Source organism: Stenella coeruleoalba (assembly GCF_951394435.1).
Source record: "Stenella coeruleoalba genome assembly, chromosome: 15".
NCBI lineage: Eukaryota > Metazoa > Chordata > Mammalia > Artiodactyla > Delphinidae > Stenella > Stenella coeruleoalba.
Genome location: NC_137161.1, coordinates 46,290,618 through 46,316,208, shown reverse-complemented (window position 1 = coordinate 46,316,208; position 25,591 = coordinate 46,290,618). Strand labels below are relative to the sequence as shown.

The window sequence follows — 25,591 nt, the reverse complement described above, 5'->3', positions numbered from 1 at the left end:
TTTTGTTTAAATGTGTTTTAGTAGGTTATCTTCATATTTCTAGGTAGATGATTATCAGCTGCAAATAATGACAGCTTTTCTTCTTTCCTTTCCAATAGCTATACTTCCTATTAATTTTTCTTGTTTTATTGACTTCCCTAGAATAACTGGTGTAATATTAAATCATAGTGGAGATAGTTGCCACTATTGTCTTTCTCTTGCCTTTCATGAAAAAGAGACAATGAACAAGTGATATTTTTTTTAAGAGAAACTAAATCAAGGACTTGGAAGGCTAGTCCAATATTTCATAGATTGGGATCAAATAACATTGATGTACCTTCTCATTATAAGTTTTATTCCCTCAGAAAAATTAAAGTGTCCCCAGTGAATATAGATATGCTCCATTTTACATAATGGTATGTCTCCAGAATGGTTGGTGTGGGCTCTCATCTTGATTTTAGTGGACTCTCCTGTGGCTAAGGTCACATGTTTATATCTTTGGACTGCCATTATCTTCAACTTTGGGTAAGAAAAACATTTTTAGTTTATGTTATAACCAAGACCTTCCCTAAAGAGGAAATGGGTTAACTATCCCAGCTTAGGAAGGTAATTTAAGGAAGAAGGGAAATGACCAAATGTACTTCATGAGTGAATCACTAAATTTCCTCCCAAAATGGAAAGCAGAAGATGCAGGAGCATTTGCATCCCCTGAAGGTCCCCCTTCCCCGAGGTTTCCTACATCTTTCTTCCTGATGGATCAGATCTCTGTGTAGCATGAGTCGCTGGGCAGTCGCCAGGGGTGAGGTCAGGTCTCCTCTGCCTGGAGAGAGAGCTCACAGTCTTGGGTGGTCCTCCCACCCCGCTCCCAGGCACCGCCCGTCTTGCCAGAGGCCATGCTGAAGTCACGTCCGTGGTCCAGCTGACACAAGCAGACCCGACTGGTTTCACTGCTTCCTCCCTTTGAGAAGTGAACAAGCCTGTTTTAAAACCTGGGCTTTCAATAGTCACTTGATATTTTAACTTGCTAGATTAAACCTGCTGAATAATCAAAGCCAGTTTGCTTATGTTGATAGAACCCATGTTACAAAACAATATTCCAAATTGCCTGTGTGCCTGAAACAGCTATCTGTTGATGGTGGTCATGAGGCGAAGCAAAGTGACCCTGACCTTGGGCCCCTGAGCTGGCTACGTTCCAGCTCACACACCACTGTGTTTTCCCGGTGGCTGAGCACCTCAGAACAAGGCACATCTTCACCTGTGGATCCTCAGCACTTGGCACGGTGCTTGGCACATAGGGACAGACGTCAGATGGACATGTGACTGTCCATCTGTCTGTCTGTCTGTCTCTGAAGGAGTAAACTACACTCAGCTCATTTCCTCTGCAACACACCCCTCCCAGTTAAGATTTTGATGGTCTCCTAATTGCAAACCCAGTATAGTTTTTGATCTATGCTTTTGATTTACTCATTCATTCAATCAACATTTATTAAGCACCTGCTGTGTACTATGTTCTGAAGATACAGTTGAGAATAAGACTGAAAAAAGCCAGCCCTTCTGGATTTTATATTCTAGAGAAGGAAGGCAGGCCACAAGCAAGTAAATAAATATGGAAATAAGACCATTTCAGATGGTGCTAAAGGCTACGAAACAAAGTCAGAAAGAAAATGTGGCAAAGCAGCACTGGGCAGGAGTCGAGGTGTGCGGGGCAGACTCTGAGCCAGTCCTGGACGCTGAGACACAGCCAGGCCTGCAAGATGTGAGGGAGAGGAGTCCAGAGGGAACAGTGGGTGCAGAGGCCCGTGAGTGGGAGAGGTCTTGGTACGTCTGGGGAGCAAAGGCTGTAGCGGAGTGAATGAAGGTCAGAGGAGCTACATTGTGTAGATCTCTGTAGGCGGAGGTTTGGGCTGAGATGCTTATTTCCATAAAGGAAGGGCAGTAACCTGCCAAATCGCGCTTTAAAGTTCACCGCAGCTGCCACAGAGTATGGACAGTAGCAGCTATTAGGAGGCTCTTGCTGGTTTCCCACGTGTGAGAGATGCGGGGGTTGGACCAGATGGATGCAGGGTGAAGCATTTGGATTTGAGATGTGTTGTAGCGGCAGGGTGTGCGAGACATGCCTTAAGCTCTAGCAAAACACCCAACTGCTCGCTTGACTCTCAGACTTACCCAGAGAGAACTCGTGGCCCTCCACCTCTGTCGTGGGCACTGCTGGGGCCCACCTCCCCAGCCCTTACTGGTCCAGTGCCCCCATCCTCCCATCCACCCCTCCACCCCCCCACCCCCTGGGGTGAATGTGGGCTTATAACTCACAGCTGCCCCCTGGAGGTAACGAGCTGGGAGCCACCTTGCCTGGAGCTTCCAATCTGCCTGGTCCCGAGGAGCCCATGGCCAGTGACAGGCACGGCCTCCAGAAGCCCCTGCCTCAAGGTCCGGCCAACCCTGTGATGCAGTTCACACCCAGAGCCGCCTGGTCCGAGGCATGGGCCAGACTCCAGTTCAGATCCGTTCCCGCTCAGCTCCTAGAGAAAAGGGCCAAGAGGACCCCAATGTTCCCATGTCCAGAGATATGGTTCAGAAAGGAGGACAGGACGTGGGGTTTGGCAGAAGCTAAGAGGAGGATGTGTTTGCAAAGTGCAGCAGCGGTCACCTGTGTCGTTTCCACAGAGGGGCTGCATCAAGGACAGAGAGCTGGTTGGTGGATTTGGCTTTCATGAGAGCTGCTTCAGAGCAGGTGGGGAGGTGGAAAGAGCCCAGGAGAGAGTTTATGACCTGAGGAACTGAAGATGCTGCAGAGTCCAACTTGGAGAAGCTTTCTGCGACGTGGAGAGAGATCCGGGGAATACTTTGCAGGGCGGAAACGGAGTCAGGAGAGGGCTTGTTAAAGAGGGGAGGTGGTGAGTCTTGTCTGTAAACAAATAAAAGATGCAAGAGAGAGAGGACAGTGGCAGAGCCGGGACAACTTTCTATCCTAACAGCTGCAGGGGCAGGGTCATGGGAGAAAATCAGGTCTCGGGGTGAGAAGACAAGGCAGTGCTTGACCGCTCCTATTTTCTCAATAAAGCATGAGGCAAGGTCATCGGCTGAGAGCAGAGTAAAGCCGAAAGGGACGTTGGATGTTTGAGGAGAGAGGAAAAGTCATCTCAGAGAGCAGAAAAGTGTATTCACTCAGGCAGCGTCTGGATGGCCAGGCAACGCTGCGTGCCCGTTAGGATCTGCGAGGATGAATGGGCATGAGCTCCAATCTGGCAGCATGGTCATGTGGGGTTCCTTCCATCTATGTTCTGCTGCTTGGGTGCAGGAGAGAAGTAGGCAGACAACTGGGTTGAATGGGGGGTGAGAGGGTGTTTGCAAGGGAGGTTCCTGGAGCTTCACCTCTAGGGAGCCGCTGATGGGAGGCACTCTGTCTTCCTTCCCCGTCTCAGCCTCCTGGGTCCATTCCAAGAAAGTGAAAAATGGTCCCAGAAGCCAGCAGCGAGGCCGTGATACCCAGTGCTCGTGGAATGCAGCCGTGATCAGAGCACGCCCCCGCCCCGTGACCCGGTCTGAGATGGGACAGGGAGGGGACACAGCGACGAAAACCCTGCGACACCCCTCTTCTGCAAACACGAGTGACCAGGGATGGCTCTGGCCCTGTGTTAATCCTCCCGCCTCCTGGACAGAAACTATCATGTCATCAGACTGCCCGCCGCTAACACAGACCTGCTGCCCTTCACCTCCGCCCTCTGCGAAACCACCGCCGAAGCCCACACCCTGTTCTAGGACCCTCCCAGCTCCATCTTACCCAGACCCCCGGGCTCCCTGCTCCCCTACTGCAGAGCTGCACAAACTCACTCTGCTTTACCACCTGGGCCCCTGGGTCTGTGCCTGGCGGGGATCCGCGGCTCCCTCCTACACTCCCAGTCACTCATGATGCTGCTTTGCTCCAGCTTCTCCCTCCGCTCCCCCACCCCACCAGTCCCCATGAGATACTGGTGTTTCCCTGGCTTCTCATCAGTCCTCTTGTCAACTCTTTCTTGTGTCTCCCTCATTGCCTCCAATCTGGGACGGCTCCTCAGCCCTTTTCTGTCGGGAGCCTTCACTTGTGATGTACACAGGCCAGGTATTTTTTTTTTTTTTTTTTTTTTTTTTTTTTGCGGTACGCGGGCCTCTCACTGTTGTGGCCTCTCCCGTTGCGGAGCACAGGCTCTGGACGCGCAGGCTCAGCGGCCGTGGCTCACGGGCCCAGCCGCTCCGCGGCATGTGGGATCTCCCCGGACCGGGGCACGAACCCGCGTCCCCTGCATCGGCAGGCGGACCCCCAACCACTGCGCCACCAGGGAAGCCCTGGCCAGGTATTTTGTAGAAGTCTACCCATTTCAGTCTGTCTGATGGTTCCTCATTCATTTCGGGCTGTGCCTTCTTGGCAAGAACTGCGGGAGCGGTGCTCTGTCCCCCTCTGTGCAACGCGTGCAGATTTGTCCTTCTACTTGTGTTGTTAACTGTGGTCATTTGTAAACTGGAGGATGCAGGCTTCTCTGTTTTTACCTTCATAATCAATTAGTGATACTTTGAGACTATAAATATCCTATTTTCAATCGTCCTTTTTCCCAATTATTTTAGCATTCATAAACAATTCTTGCCTGAAACAACTGTTACTGTGTTGTTTGCCAAAGGGTGCTTTTTGTCTAGCTCCAGCATTCACTCCACATTTATTACTTGGCTTTCGACCGTAAGGAAGAGTTGTCCCTTCTCCTCCGTTTATTTATTCACTTATCTATATCAGCACGCACTTATGGATTCTTCTAGACATGGTCGTATCCATTCCCCTCATTATTATGCTGTAGGGAAATAAGAACTGGGAATATGTTAGTTGAATTTTAATACATGATTTTTGGAAACTACAAACCTGAAAGCATAAACGTAACAAAGAAAGGGAAGGAACAGTTTACAGTTTGTCATCGTCTCTATAAAAGCTTTATCAGTTAAAAAAACCTATTAATTAGAAAAACTGTTGTTATGAAAGGTAATTATTTTAAATATGTACTAATCACAATCATTGTAAACATATATCAAACATGCTGTATATATTCTGTACTAGCGAATGATATTTCTACTAAGCAGTCCTTTAGAATTTAAAGAGCAATTCGTCTAACCAGAGGACTCGTGAGGTAGCAAAATACCTTGCTTTCTGGGGTTTGCTAGCTCCCGTGGCCTCGGTCTCACAAAAGGTAATTCCACTGATTCCTTTGTTCCATCCCCCCCAAGACTTCTGGGGGGCTATGTGTGCATATATACACTTTTTTTTTTTTCTTTTCCTACAGAAAATAGATAGGAAATGGCCATGGTTGTGAGCACGGCTGAGTGGCTGAGTGGCCTAATGCTAGCCTGTGCTCTCTGCAGCCTAATTAAAGGAAAATGGTTGTGCTTTCTATGAAGAGAGGCACAGAATAGGAGGAGGGGGCACAGGAAGGGAAGCTGAGCTCTAAGAGCTTGCCTTTCTCCACGGAATTAAACGCTAACCTCGCCTCCTCCTTTGAGTCCTGACTGTATCAAACAAATCAATGTAAATAGCTGGACAACTTCCAGGGCACTAGATTTCTCGTCAAAATTCAATTAATGCAGCCCCTGAGAAACCAGCAACGTGCAAGGAAATACCGCAGATGGGCTGAAAGGGCAGGTACGTGGAGCTGGATGTCAACTGGTCCCCGGGCTCTGGGCCTAGAGGGCAGCCGGCCAGCTCCCCACTGCAGCCAAAGGTCTGGGCAGGTGATGTCACAACTTCAATGAGAATGGAAAGGTCAACTTAAATAGAAACAAAATTCTTAGCTATATAAAAATCATGCTATTTCTATGGGAAGACTGTTTTGCCCCGGCAAGTCAGGCAAAAGAGCAGGTCAGAAGATAATCTTGTCCAGCTGGGCGTTGGGGCGGGGGGGCCCATGTCCTCACCCCACTAGTTTCCTCTCTGTTTCTGCATACATCCTACCAAGGGCTGGGTTAACTATTGTGACTGATTGGCTCACTCTTCATAATAAACAGGCAAAAAGAGGGAACTCCACGTAAACCTTTTATTTAACTTCCATCAGCTCAGACCAAAATGAGCAGTCGAGGCCACAGTTTATTTGTTCCCACGTAACTCTCCAGGGCACGACAGAACTCCATGAAGGCTTGTCGTGAAGCCCCTCTTACCTTGATCTCAGCTAAAACGAATTTATAGTCTAAAACTGCTGCTACATGAGTTTATGCAGACACCCTGGAGTGGAGCAAAAGCAGTCCCCAAGAAGAAGAACGCAGAATTATGCCAAAGAAAGACTTTCAAGTACATGGCAAACAAAAAGTGTTTATTTTAATCATTTATTTGGTCTCTAACTCACACCAGAAAGGGTCTGAGGCAGCTTACACAAAGTATATGCAATAGGATAATTAAGAACAACAACAGCAGTAATAAGAATAACAAGAAGAAGACGAACACAGTACACAGGCCCTCCGCCCTGCGCCAGGCACACAGCCAGACCCCTTTCCTGCAGTGTCTCCGAGAATTCTGATAGTCATTCTTTGCGGGAAGGACCATCATTATCCCCATTTTACAGCTATGAAGACTGAGGCTGGGAGGTTAAAGCAGCCCAGCTCAAGATTACATAAGCTAACAAGTGGCAGAGCTGGGATAAAAAGAAAGGCCATCAGTAAAAGGGCAGCCACGGGCAGGCCAGCAATGCGAAGCTGAGCCCAGGTGGAGAGGCTGCGCCCTTCACAGCGCAGGTGCTTCTGCAGTGAACTCGAACACTTAGCTTTGGGTTCCTTCCAGGACAAAGCAAGGAGGGAAATGTGTATCGGTGGCTAGATTTGCAGGGTGCCTGAGAGAAATGTATTCCATTTCCTAAGATGAAGCACAGCTTTTCCTGGGCTAAGTGTCCAGGATTCAGAAAAACAAATGGTCAGCAGACAGATCTTTCAGAGAATCGTGTAGGAATAGCATTTCTAGAAACCAAGACTCCGGAGGCAGTCAGGCAGGACTCCAACCTCAGCACGATCTGGGCACCGACACAGACTCAGGACAAATGTGCCCTGGGATTCTGTGTTCTTACAGACTCGTGTTTGAGAGATAGCACATCCTCCTGGCACCTCGGCTCGGGGCCGAGGGTTCGTCCACTCACAGGCAAATAAATCACACTGGTTCCAGTGCATCCAGCAGACAGCAGCCTTCACACTCCAAGCCGCTCGGGACTGTCTCTCCTGGCACCTCTGCAGCCAGGCGGGGGCTCCCAGGGTGCCCAGCCGTAGGCAGTGTCAGCTTCTGGTTCCTGGCACACCAGCGTAACTGGCCAAACACCAGCTCTGCAGAGCCACGAGCTGACCAGCACTAAGAGAGAGGTTGCTTACAAGCCAGTCAGAAGATGGTGACTTCTGCCAAAGATCAGAATTTTGCTTTTAGCGCCAGGGCATCGAGAGGCATTTTTCCTTAGAGCAGCAAACATCCTTTATCTGGTGATGCCTGTTGTAGATTGCGACAACAACACTGTAGCCGAATTATATTCAGAGGAGACTTGGTTTTCTGTTATCTAGATCTTGTGCAGGTGACAATTACAACTGATCTCAAATAACTAGTCGGTTTTGCTTTGAAAATCATTCATCTTACCTTTCTAGATCTGCCTCGAAGCCATAAATGAACTAGATAGCGATTCTGGCAAACTTGAACTGGACAGGAAATAGTCACATCAAACTTCCATTTTGGTCTTCGGGGTTTTCTTGTCACAGTGTGTCACGGGGCTGTGTCAACTTGTGTAATATGTGGCGTCCTTGAGTAAATCCACCACCCCAGAAATGTGTAATTTAATTTCCAAGCAAACCTAGGGCTAACTGGAAATGCTTATTTGTTCCTATTCTTAGTTTTGAAAACTGTTTTGAAATGCATGAATCCACTTTCTTTTATGGGCAGAATAAAATGACCAGAATGCAACCTCACAGTGGGAACACAAATTGTTCTCCCCTGTCCTCTGCATTTAAGCCAACTCAGGCCAGATGGGGATGTGGACGACACCAGGGCTTTCCCATGGACTTGGAGGTGACTGTCACATATAGAAAGTAGTGTGTGTGTGTGTGTGTGTGTGTGTGTTTCCACAAGGCTTACTTTGGGGACAGGTTTAAATCTAGTTAAAGATATGTTCTCATTCTGGGAACTTCAACTAAACACACTCTCCCAATTGATGTAGATTTAACTGTAAGAAAAGACTGTTAAGTAGATGTTGTGGAGTCTATTGGGTATCATGGCAGACAATGTATGTTCTCTCTTTGCTCTTCAGAATCCTGAGTTATAGGATGTTATTTTGTACCTAAAATAAATGACAATGATCCCCAGACTCCTGGCAGCCAAGGAAGCCATTTGACCGAACTTAGCCAGTAAGATATAAATAGAAGTACTGTGTGAGATTTCTAGGAATTGTTCCTAAAATAAAGAATAAGGACCCTCATTTTCCCTTTTTCCATCCAAGAACATATCTATGATGACTGGAGCTCAGCAGCCATTTTGCTCTGTGAGGCCAAGGGCCCTATGGTTAGTGCTGTGATCTGATGTCTATGGAACCACCATGCCAATCCTGGATACCCCACCTAGACTTTCTTTATATGAACAAAGTACCGCTATGCCTTTTTAAAGCCAGGGTTATTTTGAATTTTTTGGCAAACACTTGCCCGAGAGGGGTGACATAGAAATGCAGCGACAGAAAGGACGCAGATGTGAGGGCAGCTGCCCCACCTGGCCCTCCTCCCTGCCCCCGGCCCTCCACTCTACCACATCCACCCTCGTGTGTGCACTTTGGGGGTGGGGACCACAGTGCCCAGCAAAGCATCTGCCACCAATGGCTGTGATGGAGTAACAGCAAAGAATCGCCCCCCCTAGGTTGCCCCCCTCGTTGCCACTTTGCAGCCACTGAGGTCAGCTCTGGCCGACGCCTCAGACAGAGAGGAGGGGAGAGCACGGCGGAGAAGGAGCAAGCATTCGCTGAGGGGTGGGCAGAGGCGGCAGAGAACAGAGGACCAGACCAAAATGGGTGTCGGAGGGAAAGACAGAGGGCTTTGAAAGGCCTCACAGAACCTGTTAGGAAGGATGAACGAATGGACAGAGGATGGAAGAAGAAAGGAAGACAGGACAGCATATGTGTTTTGGGCACACATACTGGCCTGGGGAAGGGGACGGGGGCAGGTGGCTTCAGAGAACATGTTTACACACCTGCTTCTGTTACCACCCCTTCGAGTCAAGTCCCGACAAGGGTCCTCCGGCCCCGTGTTACTTGTGCCAATAGAACAAGATGGAGATGGGCTCAGAGCGGGGGACAGCTTTCTGCTCTGATCACGGAAGGGAGGGGTGCAAGCCCCTGCCCTAGAGCACAGGCTCTCTGGGACAGGCCTTGGGCGGGACAGGGATGGGGACGGGACTGCTTTATAGGAGTCTCACCGGCGGGAGGGACGGGGTTCTGGGGGGGTGGCGGGGTAGCTGTGCTGCTCCGGCCCCGGGCCCAGAGCTGGGCACAGCCTCTCTGCACACGCCCAGCTCAGCTAGGGTGTCGGTTCTACAGCTGGGAACTCTAATCCGACACGTTAGGTGCGAGGCATCTGCACACAGTCCCCCTCCGGGCAAGTGAAACTAGACTGAGCACAAAAGAAGAGTTAGACCTTATCACCCAGATTCCATCTCGTTTTTCCTGGGTACCCCAGTGGGCTCTGCTGGTGACACCTCCGTGTCACCCAAATTGCTTAACCAGGACTGGTGGGCACACCACATGCCCACCGTGGCCCCAAAGGTGAGGGATGCTGGCCGGGCTGGTGGATGGACCACAAGGGACTGCAGGGGCATCTGTCCATTGAGTTGGTTGCCGCCGTAGAACAACGAGGACCCAACGTGGCCAAATCTGACCTTTTAGAGAAAGGCCGAAACTCCAATTTCCAAATGCTGTTCAGGCCAAAGCAAAGACGTCTCTAGGTCACACCTGGCCCCCAGGGTGTCTGCAACCTGGATGATGGACCCTGTCGTCTGTCACTTCCTTTCTTCTGCATGTGGAGTGTCCACAGGAGGGCCGAGGTGCCCCAGCCACGCTGCAGCCCAAAGGCTGAGGCTTCCTGCTGGGTGTCACCTACTCCCAGGCCTGGCAGGAGGAGAATGTCGGTCCTCCACCATGAGTCTGTGGTGCTGTCAGTACAAGAAAGGGCCTGGACCACGAGAACATCATGCTCCCGGGAAGGTCTGTGGGCCCCCCAGCGGCAGTGCCCCCCAACCCCCAGGAGAAAAGGCAACTCTTGGGTGAGTTTCCAGCTTGAATAAACCTCTGTGCAGGTGTGAGGGGCAGCTGGGGACCCTCTGATCGGGTCCAAAAGCAAAAACTGACTATTATCACACTAAGATAAAATGAGAATGCTTTTCATTAAAAAAAAAAAAAAATCTTGGAGGGCAAGGTGTGTTTCTTCTCTGCCACTCTCTGCCTTTTCCAACTGTTGTGTAGTTTAGCATTTCCAGTTGCTCTTCTGAAACGCTCTCTCCTTCCCTACCTGCTGCTGAAGGGCCCTGGCCTTGGGCTTGAGATCCAGGATCTGAAAGAACAGCATTTATCCACCTATCTTTCCCCTCAGACGCGTCCTGCTTGTCCCACGGCTGGCGAGTGCAGCCTCACCGGCGTGTCTTGTCCATTTGCTTTTCTCAGCGTCCAGCGTGGCCAGTGGCAGAGCTGGTTACCAGATCCCTACCCCATTGGTGTGATGGTGTCCATCAACTAGGCCGAATGACCAGACGAGGACGAGCTCTGGAGAAGTCTGACCAATTCCTTCACGATTGCACCACATCGACCAGAATGCTTAATTCAGTTCCACAAGTTGACATTTCTTGGGCCTTCTGAGAAAAGTGTATCGTTTGCAAAAGTCACGGAGAATCTAAGTCCCCCGAAATAAACCAGGCCAGCCGTGGCAAAATGAACAGAGACATTCACACCTTCTGTTTGGGTCCTGGAGCGTTCGTGTAAGCTTTTTCTCATGGCTGTTTAGAAATGAATTTCATGATGCGAACACCCAAGTCTACACGGCCACTTAGAAACCACACGTGGCCGTGCTCTTACCAGACAGTGTCTCCTGAAGATTGTGCGGCCGCCAACGATGGAGGTCTTCCATTTTGAATGTAAACTGGGAAAGAAGCGATTGTTTTCTATTTTTTTAATTCACGGTGTTCACGGAAATATACATTTCCCCAAAGGTCAGCACTAATGCCAGCTATCCAAAGCCCCCGGGGCCGTTAATGCAGACCTGCCCCCCACCCCACCAGCCTCAGCAAGGATTCCAGAAGCCCCTCTCCTTTCTATGGAGAAGGAAAGAAACTAAAGCACAGGAGCCATTCAGTTTGGGGGAAAAGCTAGACCTAAAGCTTTTCCTAAAGTAAAACTTCTTTCTAACATTATATCAAAAGGAGACGATCTTCACTTGACGAAATGTTCTCATCCATTGCAAAATGAGTTCTGTTAAATTCAAAGCTCTTCCAATTTTAAGAATGAAGGCTGCCATGTTTCCAGGATGATTTCAAGGAGGCCCACAGGGGTCCATGCCACTCAAAATCCCCTCTTGCCCACCCTAAACGGAGTCACCGCACCAGCGCAGAAGCTCCCCACAGAGCGGGGAGAAGCAGGCCCAGGTATCCTCACCGGCTCCTCCAGTCTCCTGAGAACCAGCCTGTGCTGGACGCCGTGGGGACCCGTTGCCCACCATGCGTTAGAGGTCAAGACACTCCCTGCGTCAGCTTTCCCGCACGGTCAGAAGTGTCCCACGCACTGAAGTGGGTGGAAGCCTTCAGGCCACGAGTTAGCTCCACAGAGGAGGTTTGCACTGGATGTGGGCATGGATGGCACTGGGGAGGTGCAGACGTGGACACGGGTCCTCTGGGCTGCCCATCTGGCAGGAGGGCCAGGGTGGAAGGTGTCTGGAGGGGCCGGAGGAGGTGAGAGCCTCAGACCCTCCACAGGGATGCTGCCGTGGAAACACACGGGAGGATTGGGCGTCTGAGCAATGCAGGAAAGATGGCGACAAACATAAAAGCGCCTGCTGGTCTCTAACTCAGGCATTATAGCGGTTTCAAGATTTGCAAGTCCACAACTCCCTGAAGCTTTTCTAGAAGCTGCTGAGACCTAAGAGGCAGGGACCATCCTGGCACAGCTGCGCTTGAGTGTCTGGGCTTAGGCATTACTGATGCTTTGGTCCAAGAGGCTACCGTCTGAGGAGATCAACATCACCCCTCTCAGTTGATGCCTTCCAAGGTGGCCGGCTCCGCATCAGTGCCTTTGCTCCAGGAATTAGATGGGTGTTGGATGTCGGCCTGGGTCTGTGGGGGCCCAGAACCCCAGCCAGAACCCCCATCAACTCCATTCATTCAGGATTCAGCAGCCTTGAGTCACTCAGACCTCTGACAGGTTTCCACGAGTGCCCCCCGGACCTCCTCTGCCCTCCCTCCGGGCCTCAGGGCTCAGGCAGACCACCCTTCCAGCCTGGGCTCGCCCACGGCTCTCCCCCTGTTCCCATGAGGCTCGCTCTTCGGTGCTACTGCCCATCTTGGGGCACTTTGCAGTGTTTTATCGCCTATGTACTTAGCAGAACTTTACTCTATATTAATGAAAGACCAATCAGGGCCAGGCAGGATGGAGTGTATACCACGCTGCGTGCCGTTCACGCATTCATTATTCCTTCCTTGGTTCAGTGAACATCTATAGGACGCCTGTTGCACACAGGTGCTGAGCTAGACAGCCGTGGAGCTATCACACAGCACGTGTGAGTGCATTTCTGCCTCCAGGATCATCCTTCCTGCCCATCACCTTCCTAAGCTCAACCCCGACCACCCCACCCCACCCCCCACCCCCGCCCTGCTTATCTCTACTCCGCCTCCTGGAGGGCCAGGCACATTCCTGCCTCCGGGCCTTTGCACCTGCTGTTCCTGGAAGGCTCTTTCCCCAGAGCCCCACGTGGCTCACTGTCTCCCGTCTCTGTCCCTCGGGCTTTACTCACTAAGTCACTGTCTTAGGGGAGAGCCTTGCTCTGTGTCTCCCGTCCTCGCTTGATTTATGTTTCCTCCTAAGCAGTTCTTATTTGCATCCTGAACGTGGACCTATTTATCGCTTGGATATAAGCTCCACGGTGGCAGGGATGTTTGTCTGTGTTGGTCCCTGCTGTCTCCCCAGTACCCAGAACAGTGCTGGTCACAGAGTGGGTATGGAGCCCACATTAGTGGAATTCATAGTTGGATGAAAATATGACCTGAACAACAAAGTAGGTAGTTAAGGATGAAATTAGGTCCTATTCTGGTCAGGCGAACAGGTGATAGGTACTGAGCCGTGTGGCTGAGTGCCAGGTTGATTGTACGCATGCTTGTCACTGCCCCGGTCCTTTAATGCCTCGGTGTCCCTGGGGCTCGTTACCTCCTTCCCAAGAATTAACTTGTCTCGGAAAACAGAAGGTGCTCATCTGCATGTGGGCACCAGTTTTTCTTCCCCTGGACACACACGTGACATCCACTAACAGTCCCAGGAACGACAAACTCACATCCAGAGGAGCTCACATCACCCACGTGTCTCTAACCATGAAGGAGCGAAGTTTCCTGTTCCGAGACACTGAACATTAAGACAAAGTAAGAGTTAAAATACCAGTAAATGTTCCTGGCTCTTCCAAGAATGCATCAAATATTCAGCAATCCCCTGTAAATAAAGGATGGCCATACTGTCTTCCACATAAGAAAGCATGTGTTCAAACAGTTTTCAGGGCAAAGTTAGCAAATAGGGCCACCAACAGAACTGCTCTCTGAAGAAAGATTCAATTAGGCGTCCGTGCAGTTGCACGAAGGCCGTGTTGCAACACCGAGGTGGCCTGTTTTTCTGGTCATTATTAATCCAGAAACCTTAATGATGAACAACATTTGTGTTATTGTCTCCCCAAATTTAATTTGTTTATGCAGCAGTTCAGTTAATCCTGCAATCTGTTTTTCTCAAACGAGGGCAGATAATGGAGACACCGTTCTTTACAAGTCTTCAGGCTTTTAAATTCTGATAAAATCAGGGTTCTTCACTGGGTCTTGCCCCAGCTCTGAATTAAACCACTTTAAATGTAATTATGGAAGCTGGCCTTACATCAGGGACATCCATTTACAAAATTGATTGGCCATGCTGTTCCGCGAGCCATTTCATGAGCAAACGATCGCAAAGGGGCCAGAACCGTGATTTATAAAGGCAAAAAAAGCAGGTAAGTACTTTATCAGTGGTAATGAGAAAGTTTCCAACTAACTGAACCTTTTCCTTCCCTCACCAGCTACTTCATGGAGCCGTGGTGCATGGCCCTCTTTCACGATCGTTTTATTGATCTCCGGAAAGAGTTGCGCCAGATCTTATCCTCCAAGGAGGTAAGAGTGATTAACAGATATGTAGGTTATTCCTTGCAAATGAAGCAGTTACAGTTGTTGATCATTTAGACTTTTCCCTACATTCCCACTTTACGGTTTCACTTTGAAAATCAACTGTCCCTCACAGAAACAAACTAAGGAGTAGGTAAACGTAGATGGTGATATTTCAGGGAATGTGGATTGTTCCAATCTCTTAGGCGGGGCAGATGTGCTTTCCCCTTTTACAGGTACCTGTACTTTCATTATCCGCGGACAGTGAGGGCTGAAAGCATGGTGTGGGTGGTATCTCCTTGCCCTCGAGCATGAAGGCTGCGTTCCTATAGTTTCTGTCCGCGTTTGCCAGCTGTTCGCTAACCCTTCGTGTGCGCGTGTTGTTCCAAAGGTGTCAGGGGACTCAACAGGTGTCGAAATGCACTCCTTTTATAACCGAAACTTCTTTCTCCAAGCAACGTAGAATTAACTGGAAGTGAGGCTGCACACCCCGCAGGCTCCGTACTCGGCAGGAAATTGGACTCTGCCATGTACGTAGCAAAATATTTGGGAAAATTTATCTTTTTCAACACCTAGAGTCCTTACCGGAGTTGCGGGGAGTTTACATCTTTGGTCAAACGTGCATTCTAGACTCCTCCTCGATTCACTCGGACGAGAGCTGGGGCTCAGCTGACCTTCCGCCTCGTCCGACTGTCTAGACGGGCAGGTTCTGCGTCTCTGTGTCGCCTCCTCGTGGGTCCCCGGGGTGTGGGCTGCCACACCGGATGCACAGATGCAGCCCAGGTCCCCAGGCCCCTTGTTCTAGCCTCTGCACGCCCCACCCCACCGAACCACACAGGGACCCTCCGAGGTGGGTGGAGGCATTGTTGTCATCACCTCCACTTCACCCATGAGGAAGCTGAAGCCGAGAGACTTCACGCAACCCAAGGGTCTCCCGCTCCAAAGCCAGGGATGACGGCCCTGGACCACAGCGGTGGCGTGGTACCCTCTCCTCATTGCCCCGCCCCTGTTCAGTTTCATCCCTGGGGGGGTCCAAGCTGGGAAACCGACGTAATTTTACTAATCAGAGGTAGATTCAGATTGGGAAACATAGGGTTAAAGTTTAAACCAAACTCAATTCTCTTTGATGCCCACAAAGATAGGAACCAGGCGGGGAAGCGTACCCAAGGGAAGCAGAGGGGCCAACGGCTAAAGGCCCAGGTCAGCCACGGCAAGAGTCATTCAAATTGGAAATGAGAATAGTAATGAGATAGAGAGATTTAGGATGTCACAGGTCAGCCAGGTCCCTGCACTTCGTTCGGGGCTGTGAGGAAGTCGGTCCACATTAAAACATGACCCCGAGCTGGAAGCCTGGTGCTCACTGAGCTTGGCTAAGCTCCCTCCCTCTTCCCTCCCAAGACAACCTGCAGCTCACCACTGCCCCGTAAGAAGGAGTCATCAGTATTCTCGCTATTCCATCAACATTCTATGCCTAAACCTTCTAAACCCCAGATCTGAACTCCTCAGTTAACCTTTGGCACAGAGCCAAGCGGTTTTTGGTGTCAAGTTTAAAAGGGAAACTTTCCCTTCATTTTCCCAAGCACACATCCTCAAACGCAATGGTGGCTGCTTCTCATGGCGCCCGCTGAGACTCCTGAAACCTTTTAGGCAGGAGAACATGTTTGCCGTGGGTCAGTCTGCAGTGCGTAAACTCGGCCTGGCAGTGGGCCCTGGCAGGAGAGCAGGGAGACTGCAAGTGGCCTTTGCAGAAGATGCTCTAAGGCTTCCCCAACCATCCTCATGGATTCTCTACATTTCCAGAAAGGGGAACCTCTGCAAGAAGAGCCTCCACTGGGGGACTGTTCTGACATCTGTCAAGTGCAAGGGCCACAGGAGGCGTTGGGGCCTGTAGTGGTGTCTGCCTGTAGCTCAGATACACATGGAACAGGGACTCAGAGAGCTCGGGGGGAGAAAGGGAGGGTTTGTGTGCGAGCACGGGGCACAGAATGGCCCCAAGGAAGTGCCGGCCACCAAAAGTCAGAGTGACTGTGACAGGTATGGTGGAGACAGGCCAATAGTGGAAGTGGTAGTCATACAAACAGACATGCGGGAATTTCACTGAGGAGTCTGGTAATAGGAAAACAAAGCAGATAGCCTTCACTACAGAATAACAGTAATTCCTTTTATCAAATGTTGAGATGATGTAACCCACTTAATTTCACTTTCTACCTTGTCTTCAGGGAAGTACAGAAGTTCAATCCCATTAACTATGATGTCCTAGCACTCAGTTTATCAATTTTCCCCTCCCTGCACGTGTGGAGAAAGAAATAAATGACTATTATCTAGGACTTCCATAAGTCATATGTAGATTTTAAATGTGTATATGATTTATTTTGAAAACAAGATCATTATAAGACATCTCAAATCCTTTTGTGGAAGTCAAAAGGGGAATGGCTTATAAATCCTCTGGTCATGCATCTAGCCAAAGAGTCACTGACCAAGGTGAAATTCTGTATAGTCAAAATCATCCTTCAGAAAGATGGGTATTGATAGAGTTGGGAAAAAATAGTTTGAAAATAATAGAGACTTTAATATCTCACTTTCAGTAATGGATAGAACCAGGTAGAAGATTAACAAGATAATAGAATACTTGAATAGCACTAAAAACCAACCGGACCTAACAGATTCATACGGAGCACTCGACCCAACAACAGCAGGATGCATGGTCTTCTCAAGTGCGTGTGGAACATTCTCCAGGACAGGCCACCAAACAAGTGTCAATAAATTTTAAAAGACTTAAACCATACAAAGTATATTCTCCAACCACGATGAAATGAGACTAGAAATCAACTAGAAAGTGAACAACAGATTCTTAAGCAACTTCTTTGGTTTCAAAGAAGAAACCAAATGGGATGTTAGAAGTACTTAGAGACAAATGAAAATGAAAACACAACCGACCAAAATTTATGGGATGCAAAGAGAAAACAGTTTTCAGAGAGAAATTTATAGCTATAAATGCTTACATTTAAAAAACAGGAAAGCCCTCAAATCAGTAACTTAATTCTACTCCTTAAGGAACTAGAAGAAAGAAAACCAAACTAGAAAAAGAAAACCAAACTAAACCCAATGCTAGCAGAAGGAAGGACTTAATAAACATCAGAGTGGAGATAAATGAAATAAAGAATTAAAAAAAAACAGAGAAAACTGATGAAACCAAAAGCTGGTTCTTTTAAAAGATCAACAAAATAAACCTTTAGCTAGATTAATCAAGAAAAAAAAAGACTCAAATCCCTAATGAAATGAAAATGGGGACATTTACCAACCTTAAATAATAAAGGTTAAAAGAGAATATTATGAACAGTTGTATGCCAACTAAACAGATAACCTAGATGAAACAGAGAAATTCCAAGAAACACACAAACTACAAAAACTGACTCAAGAAGAAACAGAAAATCTCAAGAGACCTATATGACAAGTAAAGGTATTGAATCAGTAACCTAAAACCTCCCAAAAAAGGGAATCCCAAGACCTGACGGTTTCACTGCTGAATTCTACCAGACATTTGAATAAGAATTAACACTGATCCTTTTCAAACTCCTCAGACAAATAGGAGAGGAAGGAACACTTCCTAGCCCATTCTGTGAGGCCAGGATTACCCTGATACCAGAGCCAAAGACATCAAAAGAAAACTACAGAACAATATCCCTTATGAAGTTATGATGCAAAAATCTTCAGCAGAATACTAGCAAACTAAATCCAGTAGCACACCAAAAGGATTATACACCACAACCAAGATTTACGCCAGGAATGTAAGAGTGGTTCAACATATGAAAATTAATCCATGTAATACACCACATTAATAAAATGAAAGAGGGGGAGAAGTGCTACAATCTCAATTGATGCAGAAAAAGCATTTGACTAAATCACACATGCTTTCATAGTAAAAACACTAAAAAGCCAGGAACAGAAGGAAACTGACCCAACCTGATAAAGAGTATTTATGAAAAGCCTACAGCTAACATCACACTCAATAGTGAAGGACTGAAAGTTTTACCTCAGAGATCTGGAACTAGACAAGAATGCCTGCTTTCACCACTTACATTCAACAGTGTACTGGAAGTTCTAGCCACAGCAATTAGGCAGGAAAAAGAAATAAAAGGCATCCACGTTTGAAAGGAAAACTATCTCTATTTTCAAAGGACGTGATCTTATATAAAGAAAATTTTAAAAAATCACAAAAGAATATTAGAGCTAATAGATGGACTTGGCAAAGTTACAGGATATAAGATCAACATACAATAATCAGTTGTCTACATTAGCAATCAATAATCCAAAATGAAATTAAGAAAACAATTCCATTTACAATAGCATCAAAAATATTAAAATACTTGGGAATAAATTTAAGCAAGGAGGTATAAGACTTGTACACTGCAAACCACAAAACATTTCTGAAAGAAATTAAAGAAGACCTTAATAATGAAAAGACATCTATGTTCATGGATTTGAATATTTAATATTGTTAAGATAGGATAACCTAAATGGGAAAAGAATCTGAAAAAGAATAGATATATGTATATGTATAACAATCACTTTGCTGTATACTGAAACTAACACAACACTGTAAGTCAACTATACTCCAATATAAAATAAAAATTTTAAAAACCAAAGTGCCAAGTTTTAAACTAAAAAAAAATATTGTTAAGATAGGAATACTATGCAAAGCAATCTACAGATTCAATGCAATCCTATAAAAATCCCCATGGCTTTTTTTTTAGAAATGGAAAGTCAATCCTAAAGTTCAGATGCAAATGCAAGCTAAAACGATTTGAGGAATTTTTAAAAAGTTGAAGGATACACACTTTGCAATTTCAAAACTTAATACAAATCAACAGTAACCAAGACAGTATGGTACTTGCATAAGGATAGACATATAGATCAATGGAGTAAAATTAAGAGCCAGAGTAAACCCATTTATATGAAAAGATGTTAACATCACTAATCTTTAGGGAAATGCAAACCACATCATTAATCATTAGGGAAATGCAAACCAGGGCCCCAGTGAAATACCACATCACGCCCACTGGGATGGCTATAGTTAAAAAAAAAAAAAAAGAGGAAATAATGATTGTTGGCAAAGATGTGGAAAAATTGGAACTCACACATTGCTAGTGGGAATGTAAAATTATTATGCAGTTGCCGTGAAAAAAATGGTTTGATGGCTCCTAACAGCTTACAAACAGAATTACTATATGACCTAGCCATTGCACTCCTAGGTATATACCCAAAGGAATACTTGTATATGAACGTTCATAGCAGCACTATTCAGAATTACAAGATGGAAGAAAGAACCCAAATGCCCATCAAGGGACAGGTGGATCAACAAATGTGGACTATCCACACGATGGAACGTTATTCTGCCATAAAAGACATGAAGTACTGATACAGTCTAGAAAGCGGATGAACCTCAAAACACTGAGTTAACTGAAAGAAGCCAGACATAAAAGGTCAAGTGTCGTCTGTGGCATTGTGAGGTGAGCTGCTCACAGATGAGCACGTTGGGAGGGGGGGTGGTCACCCTGGGCGGGGGTGGTCACAGTGTCGGCGGGAGGTGATCACACTGAGAAAAGGTCACACCAGGAGAGGCAAATGTACAAAAATGAGTTTACGATCTAGAGCAGTATTTGTGTTCCGTAAATTTAAAAGCTCCATTCTGTGACCTTACACCGTTTACTCTGATGTTAGAACAGCATCATGCAACACGAGCCCAAAATCTTCTCTAATTTTTGTATATTCACTGCTTATGTTTGATACATTTTTCCTGAAAAATTAAGGGAGAAAGAATCAATCTCAGATGTACTGCATACGTGCTTGGGCACTCAAATGTTTCAGTGCCTCTAATACTTAGTTCTGGGCATCCCTTGCCATTTTCTCTCTTACCGTCTTTGTTGAGCCCATTTGGAGTCCTGGCCCCCCACTGACTGTACTTCCAGGTGATGTGTGTATAATCTGCCACACCTGGCAGTGTCTCACTTACTTAATCAAGTGATAATTACCTTATGTCTCCATATAGTTTGAATCTAGTTTTCTAAGTTCTTACTATTAATAAATTAATGATCCAATAGAACTCTGCAAGTTATCCGCTTTTTTGTGGTTTTTTGCTGTTAAAAATAAAAAAGAATTATTGGAAGGTCAAATAAATATACCATCAAAGTCCATCTTCCTTTAGGGTAATTTTCAATTATTGTGGTGTTCAGAAAGCACACAGCTCAAATCTCAGTGAAGTGATTTTAGTTTGGCCACGCCACATGGCATGTGGGATCTTAGTCCCCTGACTGGGGATCGAACCTGTGCCTCCGGCATTGGAAGCACAGAGTCTTAACCACTGGACCACCAGGCAAGTCCCTTTTTAAAAACGTTTTTTAATTTTTGAGTGAAGTGCTTTTTATAACAAGCCTCCTATAGATGGGCAGATAGGTGATGAAGCAAGTATGGTAGCTGTAGAAACCAGGCAGTGTGTATGCAGATGCCAAGCGCACCGTTCTGTCAACTTGCCTCTATGTTTGAATCCTTTTACTTTATAATAAAATGTTGGAAAAATCTCTACTGTATTGTAAACATGCACAGCATATGCTTCTCAACTTCAAATAACTTTATTCCCTCTGAGCCCCATCTTTAAAGATATCAATGAAATTTGCCTTTACTCAGAATTTATTCCAGGGTTTTAAAAATCCCATTTCTTGGGGACTGTAACCAAGTAAAGTAACCATCTAGGAGTTTTCATGTAAAAATCTTTAATCACCTCCTTTCTTATTTTTAAAACAAGCCTGATATACAGATCTTTTCTATCTGTACATTAAGAGTTTAAAATTAAGAGCTTAAAATTACTACCCTTGCTGAACCTTGAAGACATTATGCTACGTGAAGTAAGACAGTCACAAAAAGACAAATAGTGTTTGATTCCATTTACACGAGATGCCATAGAGAAAGGAGAAGGGTGGTCGCCAGGGGCTGGGAGGAGAGGGAGGGGGAGTCAGGTGTTAAATTAAAGAGTTACAATTTGGGAGGATACGGACATTCTGGAGATGAGGGTGGTCATGGCTGACAGTGTGAAAGCCGCTAACACCTTTGAATCTTACACTTAAAAATGGTTAAAGTGGTAAATTTTATGCTATGTGTGTTTTGCCACAGTTAAAAAAAATTTTTTTTTTAATGTAGAAAACAAAATGACCAACCTTGGGGAGTTTTAGTGAAACTGCCCTCTTACTGTGGAGCTAAGCCCAAGTAATTTTAGTATCTGGCCTTTTACCGTATTTTCCAGGAGGAAAACCTTCCTTCCATAGAAGAATTAGCCCGTCGGATCGAAGATGAGGGCATTAACCTGCCCGAGAAGCCCAGGAATTACCTCAGAAGAGTTTTCCAGGAAACCATCTACAGGCCTCTGGTGGAGAAGAGCATCCTTGACTATCTGCGCTATAATCATTACCACCTGCCCATGTACGCGTGGCAGGGCATCGTTTAGCGGTGGCCACGGCCTCCACTTGATTGCTTCCACTCGTATCGTTCCGGGGAGTGCTCCGCAGAAGCAGGAAACCTCTCTGAAGCCTGGCTGGACCGCCAGGCACCGTCGTGGTTCCCTCCTTTCTTTTCCGTGTCCACCGATGCCTGTGGTTTCCTATCGTCCCAGTAGGTGGCGCACGGCGGTGCGTCTGGATTCTGGGGCAGGGAGACGCTTTACCAACACCAGGCGTGTTCCTGGGCAGAATAACCCATTTTAGCAATAAAATGAGACCGTACTGTGTAAAACTTGTTTTTTACCTTGGGCGTGGTTCTGTTTGATTTCCTGAAAAGTCCTGCCGCCAATGCTGCTAGTCCTTTACATGTTTACCCGGTCATACTCGTGGGCGATAAAAAAGAAAATCGTGTGCCCAGGATGGAAAATGAGTAAAACAGATGACAGGAAATTATCTCTGTAACTTAACATCAGAAGGACTGATTGCACAGACAAGTTTACAGGAACTTTTGAAACGAGGAGGCTGCTCTCACGGCCCCTGTATTTCTACTTCCTGTCCCAGATCAGGAGCATAAATGCACCGAAAAACTGGAAGATCAATTCAGGTTCACACACAGGTTTTAGACTAGAAAACGGTGGTGGGAAACTAATCTCGGTCATTTCCTTTGGCCCTCAGCGCTGTTGCTTTGCATCGGCCCCCTCTGGTACCTGTCACCTGTAACGTGGGTCAGTAGCCCTCTTTCTTGTAAATAAAGCAAATTAAGTGCCTAGCACAAAATATGGATTCAGGAACAACACATAAGACTGTTTTCATTTATTTGAATCTCTTTTAAGCAGATAGTGTGACACAATTTGTGTCTGAATTTTTGACCAGTAGAGCTTAAAAGTGGCTTTCATGGACAGAATTACAGTTTTCGTTCTTTTTTTTTTTTTTTGGCATTTATGTTAATATTTAGCAAAAGTTAGCTCAATTACAATGACTACACAGTAATTTGGAGGCTGTCACAGCTGGCATTACAGAACTATCCACCATTAACAAACTGATACCTCTCAGAAATAAAATGGTTTTGGAACCCTAGACTCTGATTTTTCTAAGGCAGGCAAAAGCAAGCAATAAACTCCATTAATTCCTGCACACGTATGTTTTTCACAAGCACATGGGTCATTCAGAGGGAGGGCCCAGCTCCCACCATATGGTACAAACTGTGTAACTCTTGTGGAGAACAATTGCTACTGGTCCCCTCTTCAAACTGCAAGCCCAACACATATGGAACCATATTTCAGGGCCTGCAAATGAGTCAGCTCAAGAAACTCTCCTTCCCTCACCCCCTTCCTCTGAGAGGCCCTGGATTAAATTCATCAGCAAATGGAGTGAGTTTCTTTGACAGGCCCTGGGACCTTGGGTGGAGATTAACAGTACAACCAGTTAGAGGATCAACAGTTATGATTTCTGTGACTGAGTACTACCATTAAAAAGCTTCTGGTCACATAAAAGTGACCCCATATGATAGTGCCAACCTTAATGTCAAATCATGCATACACTTTCTAGTAAGTTTTCCTTTGCTGCCTTTTTAAAAGTAGTCTTGGGCCCCCAGAGGTATCATGGCAGATTTGAAAATGTCTAGAATATAATTTAGTCTACATGGTGCATTGGAGGAAGTTACTGACCATTGTCCTATATTCAGAAAGTGAGTCGTTTCCTGAATCTAGGCAGGAATTTTAGCATATATGTGCAGACAAGCATTTTGTCACTGAGGAACCACTTTTCTAATAAGAGACGAACCCAAGAGTTGTTGATCATAGCTTGAAACTGGCTGTTTTAAGGGCTTTAGGAAAATAAAGATATTTATTCCTCGATGATGATGAATCCTGGCAGAAGAAAGGGCTTCAGAAAGACCAAGTTTGAACTTCTCTTGGGGAGCCCTGGCATGGCTTCTGTAAGAGACATGAGTGCCAGGAAGTCCCCAGGCATTTCAGCGTGTGCTGCTCCGCAGGGAGTCTTGAACTCTAAGCCCAATCTTACTGACAGGAAAACACCAAAGTTAAATTTCCCACGTTGTATTCCCCCCAAATCACATGTCACAACCATGCCTCACAGTTGCCTCTAATGATCTTCTGACATAAGTCGGTTTTTACTAGCACGTGGCCACCTCCTTCCCCAAAATGGCTCCGGAGATGCCACCGAAATATCCCAGGAAGGCGAGAGAAAAAGAGAAGATGATGTGGGAGAGGAAAGAGAACACTGTACGGAGAAAATGTGAAGCCAGCCAATCAATATTTACCCTCAGAAGAGGGTGTGTGTGCGTGTGTGTGTGTGTGTGTGTGTGTGTGTGTGTGTCTGCGCGTGAGAGAGAGAGCGCGCGCACACGGGTGCACGGCTGAGTGTTAGCCAAGGCGCAGGGAGAGGGGCTCGAAAGTCGTCGTGAGCGAGGAGCTGTTGATTGTTTTCTGGTTGAGAGAAGAGGTGATGATAAGGCTGGGATACAGTGCGCGCCGGGCCGGGCGGAGCGACAGCTGTATGCTAATACTCGCAGAAACCAGCCTCCGCGTCCCCCATTAAAGCAGGCGGCCAGGAGGCCACACATCACTGAACAAATAGGCTCTCTCTAGACAAATAAAATAACACACGTTGGCCTGCGGGGAGTGGGGAGAGCCAGAGGGGGAGAGGAGCGGGAGGAGAGGGTGGGAGGGGGAGGGAGAGGAGGGGAGAGAGGGAGCCCCTGAAGGAGAGAGGATGGACGGGGAGAGAGGGGAGGGGAGACGAGGTGATGGGGGGCAGGGAGGGAGACCATGGAAAAGAATGAGAGGGACAGTCCGAGGGGGAGAGGGTCGGGGGTGGGCGAGACCGTGAGGAGGAGAGAGATGGGGGAGTGAAACATGCGAAGAGAGAGGGAGAGGTGGGACGGGGTGGGCAGAGAGGGGCAGGGGAGAAAGAAGGGAGCGCCCGGGAAGGAGGAGAGGAGGGTGGGGGAGGGAAGGTGGGAGAGAGAAGGAGGCGGGCGGGGGGGGGGGCCGGCAGAGAAGGAGGGCGAGAGGAGGAACACGGACACCTAAACCCAACAGCAGCAGCAGGACGGACGGAGTTGGGGGGTGGGGGTGGGAACAGAGGCCCAGGCGGACAGCGCGACTCTCCAGCCCCCGGGCGTCTGGCTGCCTCTCTGTCCGCCCCCCGGGGCTGGCGAGGACTGGGGACGTTCCGAGTCGCCGTGGCCTTTCTGGTCAGTTTTGCTGGGGCTTCATCGCTGCCTTTCCTGAGACTGGGGCGCGCGGGGAGCCGGGCCGCCCCTCACAGGTGGGAGCCGCCCCCTGCGCGCCCCACGCTCGGGGCCCTCCCGCTCCGCTCGGTGCCCTCCCAGCTCTTCCTGGCCTCATCTTCTGCTTAGGACTTTCCCACACTTCCTGGCTTCTCCTTCGCCCGCTTTGGCCAACATCGCCCTTTCCGTCGCCCGGCCCGGGGACTGTCCGGCCCGCCTCCCCTGCCCGGCCCGCGACAGTCCCACCCGAGGCGAAAACAAACAGCCCCGAGGGCACTTCAAGGAGCGTGCGGAGGCCCGACGGCACACTCGGGAGGATGAAAGGGGGCGGCCGGCCACCCCGTGGGCCCCGGCGAATAATGGGCGCGCGGCAGATTGCCGGGGGCACTTGAAACTCGAGGGGAGGGAACTGCTGGAGCGCGGTCCCTCCCCGCGCCCGGCGGACGGCGCAGCCTCGCGGATTCGCCGTCGTCTGCCCTCTTTCATGCG

General features: G+C 47.8%; 1 protein-coding gene across 1 annotated transcript in view; it reads left to right on the top strand.

Annotated features, from left to right (window-relative positions):
* The window catches only part of CFAP61 (cilia and flagella associated protein 61), a 260,039-nt gene extending 237,914 nt beyond the window's left edge, over positions 1–22,125 (top strand). The window contains exons 26-27 of the mRNA XM_079945951.1: positions 14,278–14,368; positions 21,657–22,125. Of these exons, the coding sequence (XP_079802077.1) occupies positions 14,278–14,368; positions 21,657–21,857 (292 nt within the window). The 3' untranslated portion in view covers positions 21,858–22,125. The remainder of the gene's footprint in view (positions 1–14,277; positions 14,369–21,656) is intronic.
* The last annotated feature ends 3,466 nt before the right edge of the window (positions 22,126–25,591 follow it).